General features: G+C 36.4%; 1 protein-coding gene across 1 annotated transcript in view; it reads right to left on the bottom strand.

The window, feature by feature from the left end:
- Positions 1 to 3,431: 3,431 nt before the first annotated feature.
- LOC115225876 (wolframin) overlaps positions 3,432 to 6,000 on the bottom strand; it is a 38,044-nt gene continuing 35,475 nt past the window's right edge. The window contains exon 5 of the mRNA XM_029796868.2: positions 3,432 to 5,325. Coding sequence (XP_029652728.1) covers positions 3,562 to 5,325 — 1,764 coding nt within the window. The 3' untranslated portion in view covers positions 3,432 to 3,561. The remainder of the gene's footprint in view (positions 5,326 to 6,000) is intronic.

Genomic DNA, 6,000 nt, shown 5'->3' with positions numbered 1-6,000 from the left:
ACTTCGTCTGGTGAGAGATATTACTTAATAAGCACAATATATGTTCCTATATGTGCTAGTATAAGTTTCATGTGATAAAAGCATCTCAGACAGTAATTTTTAATACATCTAGTGCCTTAGCACAATCCTCAGGCAATTCTCCCATGGCATAACAGGCTAAAAATAAGACAATGGGATGGAAGAAAAAACAAGTCCAGCTTTTATATCTACTTCTTTCTCACCTTTTCTTGTCTATTCTTTCATCCTATTTTTACTTTGTTATACCATGTGGACATTGCCTGAAGATTGTGCTAAGGCACCAGATGTGTTAAAAAATACTGTCTGAGATGCTTTCATCGCATGAAACTAATTGTAGCACATAAAAACATCGTTTATCAAATAATATATATATATATATATATATAATATATATTGGTAATTTGTCCAATAATTTCAGCTGGAAGAATTTAATGATTCCATCTTTGAAAAATCTCCATCATAGGATGGAAAAGAAAATTAACTAAAAAAAAAAAAGAAAAAAAAATCTTCCCTGTACATTTTTTTTACCACTTCTTTTCAAAGAACTATACCCATTAAAATTTTAATGATCAGCAATTTCATCAGTTTCACCCCCATATCCACCCCCACCTTCCATCCCACAGAAGCTGCATTTATTGGGTGAGGTTAAGAAACTGGTAAATCATTTGACAAAAGTTTCCCCCTCCCCTCTCTTCTGCAACAACATCCTTCAAAGTCATGGTGTCCCCCTTGTGGACAGTTAATACAAGGGAGATAATTATCTCGTCATAATATTTGGTGAGATTAAAGAATAAAGAAAAAGATGCATAGAATACAGGTGTGTAATTTTTTTTTTCTGTTTAAAGTATTTTCTATAAATTTTAAATCCCACCATCTTTAAAGGGGCCACCAATATTCCTGAAACTAAAATCCTTTGGGGAGAGAAATGGTTGTGTTCTCTGGTGGAAAAAATAAATATGGAAACACTAAAGATGGATATTTACTTTGAAACTATACATGTCTATAAATGTTATAGTTTTCATGTTCAACTCCCCAGTTTTGTTATTGCTCTTGTTGTTGCTGTTATGTTTTTGTGATTGTTTAGCCCTAGGCCATCCTCATTCAAGCAGTCACCTAAGGTTAAAGTCATAAGCATTCAATTTTCTTAGACATATCAAACTACTACATTACATGAGCGAGTGTGTCTGTGTTTAAGACTTCACAGAACTTTAACTGCTATATCTAGCATGCTGGATGACTCACAAAAACTGATCATAACAAGCTAATCCAATGCCTTGCAGAACTATAATCCAAGACTAATCTCTGACAACAGCTGAATGGATGTCTTTTGCTGCCAATTTCGTTTAATTCAAATTTCCAGTGACTTACAACACCACAGGTCTTGCTTTAACGAACCATTTTAAACCCCAACAAGTTTGTTTATTCCCTCTGACCCTTTTTTACTTCTTCCATCCTTCATATTTTTTATATCCCAAAAGTTTTATTAAACATGCTGTTTTCAGTTAGTTCCATATACATTTCTTTAAGGAGAGTTTATCATAGCACAAATTAAATCAGTAAAAATTCCATTTCTAGCAAGAGCTAACTCCATATTTAGACTTCAAAGCATGGAGTCCATCAACAAATTTAAACAACTTCAGACAAATTCCTTTAAGCAAACCTTACATTTTTTTGAGCAGTCTTTATTATGACAAGCATAATTGATAAAACTACCATTTCTACCTCAAATTATCTGTATTTTCTTCATATATCAAAATTCGAAACTTTGGAATTCCATCAGTGAATTTAATGTTCTACTAAAATTTCATTATACAGATCTGATATTTCTTTCAGCAGACTTTATTCCAATACAGATTTATTTGGTAAAAATTCCATTCCTAATTTGAGTTATCTGAGATTTCAGACTTCAAGACAGGGGGACTCCATCAGCAAATTTTATCAATTCCAGACTAATTTCATTAAGCAGAAATTACATTCCTTTAAGCAGACTTTATTATGGCACGAATTTAATTGGTAAAAATACCATTCCTAACTTGAGTTATTCTCATCAAGACTTCAAGACCAGGAGCCACCATCAGCAAATTTAACAATTTTGTTATGCAGAACTTCCATTTCGTTAAGCAGACTTTATTATGGTACAAATGAAATGAATAAAAATGCCGTTTATAACTGGAGCTATCCCCATCTTCAGACTTCAAGACATGGGAATTCCATTAGCAGACTTAAAAGGTCAGACAAATTTCATTTAGCAGATGTATCATAAATATAGCTCAAAGAAAACAGATCAAAACACCAGTTCTAACCGAAGTTATTTGATTTTTATTGAAAGTCATGCTGTCCTATGATTGAGATTTCAAACTCAAACACTTAAATGCCTCCAGTTTAAAGAATATAGAGCACTTTTGGTGAGACAGAGAGAAAGTTCTTTTGTTTCCCTTGCGAAAATTCTTGTAAAAGTTTGTCTTTGATTCAGTCCAGCCTAGTTTTAATGACATGATATTATGAAAGTGTGCTTTTAACAAATGATGTATAATTATGTATATTCACCAAAAAAATAAAATAAAGTAAAATAAAGGCAGCAAAACAAGGTTAGAAAATATTAATAAATTATAATAAATTATGATACAATTCTAACATTATATATGTATACATATATATACACATACACACATACACATACAGATACACACACATACTAGTACATGCATGTATACATAAACACATACATGCATATACATACATACATACATACATATATAGTTTATATACATACTGTGTGTGTGCACACACGTGCTTACTAATTTATGTGTATATTATTGATTCTGTTATTATCATTTTTAAATTGTTACACTAGATAATAATAGAGTCAATAATATCTTCACAAAAATTTTCTTGTGAATTATTTGTTCCATATATATATACAGACGTAGGAGTGGCTGCGTGGTAAGTAACTTGCTTATGAACCACATGGTTGCGGGTTCAGTCCCACTGCATAGCACCTTGGGCAAGTGTCTTCTACTATAGCCTCGGGCCAACCAAAGCCTTGTGAGTGGATTTGGTAGACAGAAACTTAAAGAAGCCTGTCGTATATATGTATGTGTGTGTGTGTATATGTTTGTGTGTCTGTGTTTGTCCCCCCCCCCAACATCGCTTGACAACCAATGCTAGTGTGTTTACGTCCCCGTAACTTAGCAGTTCAGCAAAAGAGACTGATAGAATAAGTACTAGGCTTACAAAGAATAAGTCCTGGGATCGATTTGCTCGACTAAAGGTGGTGCTCCAGCATGGCCACAGTCAAATGACTGAAACAAGTAAAAGAGTAAATGAGTAAATATTTATAGATACACACACACACATATACATATATGCAGATATATATGTATATATTTATGCATGTACGTACATAAGTATGCACACACATGCATATGTATGCACACACACACATCTATCTTACATGGATATATGTGTGTGTGTGTGTATCCATATACGTGTGTATACATATATGTATATGTAATGTGAACAGTTAATTTACCGTCAAGAGTTCTAATTGTAAGCAAACTCAAATAAAGGAAACATGAAGAATCGAACCATTATTGATAACATCTCGACTAACTTCATTCGGAAAATGTCTTGGATTTCCTTAATTTCTATCATCTGAGGCAAATCTCGGTCTTCAGTAGATATATAGCGGAGATGAAGAATAGGGTCACCCAGGGCCAAATTTTGTGCAATCAGGCCAATGAATCTTACACGATCTCCAACTCGTAAAGTCAACAGCTGGTCTTGGAAACGGTAATCTGCCAGCAACGAACATTGAATGTAAGATCCTTGCATGGTAACAAATACCTTAAACGTATAGTAATCATATTCTTTGAGGTGACAGGTCCTGCCAAGAGACATCATTTGCTGGCAATGTTTGTAGTCGACCGTATTTTCAAAGTTTTCTTCCTTACAGTCATAAGCTTCTCCGTAGGCACAGCGTAAATGATTTGCTATAAACAGTGGTATACTCTCAAGAAATTTCTCTGCCGAATTCTCCACTTTTGTAATGGTTATGTCTTCAATTGTACCGTTCCATGCGACTTTTATTCCTTGCAGGTGCGAACAGCGTATTGCAGTTGTCGCTTTGGTCTCACCTGGAGGAATACTGCTGCAACGTTGCATGTATTCAGGCCATGTCAACTGACTCTGAGTCTCTTCGTGCATCGCAGGAATCTGAATGAAGAACAAAGGAACAATAGCAATGACACAGAAAATGGCGATTGCAATTCGTTTTGCGACTCGGTATTTCGAGCTGATTTGGTCTCCGAGCAAAAGGTGGCTTTGCGTGAGAGCAAGTGGAATCCCGAGCAGAATAGCAGTCGTCAGAATTTTACCGAACACTGCTGATTGTACAATTCTGAAAATGAAGTAGAGAACGGACAGGCAAGCAGTCAAGAACGAAAGTGGCACTAACAGGGGCAGCATGAGGTAACCGACGGTGGCGCGAGCCAAGGTCCACCAGGTGGTGTAAGTAAAGAGTATTATGGCAAAGTTCCACCAAAAATAGCAGACCAGGTGAGGAACGAGGACACGGTAGAATCCTTGCCAGGATTTCTTCCTAGCCATGAATATGAAGAGGAAGAGGAGGGTGATGAAGGCACCGGACGGGAGGCTGAAGTTGAAGTTGAATCCAAGCCCAATATTGATCACAAACAACGGGGACGAGATGAAACGGAGGAGTTGGACTATAATAGGGATGTCTGGGAAATTTTTCATAAGTGTCGGAAGAGAGGCAAGTAAGTTGGTAGCCAAACATGCTAGGGTCAGGTGGTCGTAGCTGTCACTTAATGCAATAAAACAACTAATGGCTAACAGCAGGGAGATAACACAAAACTCCGAACACGGTATGTACATTTTGTCGGCCAGAGAAAAATTGAAAACTGTAGTAAAAACCGACAGGAAAAAGACTATATACGGCGCCATAGAATTCCAGCAGAACTGAGATTCGACATTCTCAATGTCGACGCCAATCTCGAAATTCTTCAACACGGACGTCAGCCGAGCTGTTTCCGAAAGCTTCTGCCGACTGTAGAACATCTGCAAGGTAGAAATTATCATGGCGGCAATGGAAAGGTAGAAGAAGAAGAGGGGGAAAATAAATAAAATAAGGTCTGGAGTGATGAAACTGTAGACGAAGAGCAGCAACATAAAATAGATTTGTCGGGTCGGGATGAGAGAGAGCAGCCAACTGGTTCCTCGAGTTGATGCCACTTCCAACACGTGCTGGACACAAACTTTGATCGTAGTCATCGGATGTTTCATAACCTAAAAGTAGAGTAATAATAATAATTATAATAATAATAATGATAATAGTAATGATAATAGTAATGACAACACCAACAACATAATATTAATAATTACAATTTCATTTATTGGCCACAAGGGCCCAAGACATGGAGGACAATATTTTTTATTTCTTTATTGCCCACAGGGTTTAAATAGACAGGGGACAAACAAGGACAGACAAAGGGATTAAGTCAATTACATTGACACCAGTGCATAACTGGTATTTATTTAATCGACCCTGAAAGGATGAAAGGCAAAGTCGACTTCGTCAGAATTTGAATTCAGAACGTAAAGGTAGATAAAATGCTGCTAAGCATTTTGCCCAGTGTGCTAACAATTCTGTCAGTTTGCCGCCTTAAGGACAATATTGAAGGATGAGTTACAGCACAAAAACATTTACAAAAACATGTGGGGTCAACATGAACCAAGGGGAGATCCTACCACATGAAAGGATATAACAGAGGATATCTAACAGAAAGTAGAGAAATAAATAATAAATAAATAGAATCTCCTGATAATGGGGCGGTCCACTTAGAGTAATCCAGGGTAAAACCCATGAAAAATCCCAGATTACTCTGCCATCTCCAAGGCATAGGAAAGTGCCCTCTTCCAGTTTCTTTCCCCCTGCTTAGAAAAGCATATTCAGAATCGACC

The sequence above is a fragment of the Octopus sinensis genome, linkage group LG28, assembly GCF_006345805.1.
Source record: "Octopus sinensis linkage group LG28, ASM634580v1, whole genome shotgun sequence".
In the NCBI taxonomy this organism is placed as follows: domain Eukaryota; kingdom Metazoa; phylum Mollusca; class Cephalopoda; order Octopoda; family Octopodidae; genus Octopus; species Octopus sinensis.
The sequence above is the reverse complement of the archived record's forward strand: the minus strand, read 5'-3'. Positions and strand labels throughout refer to the sequence as shown.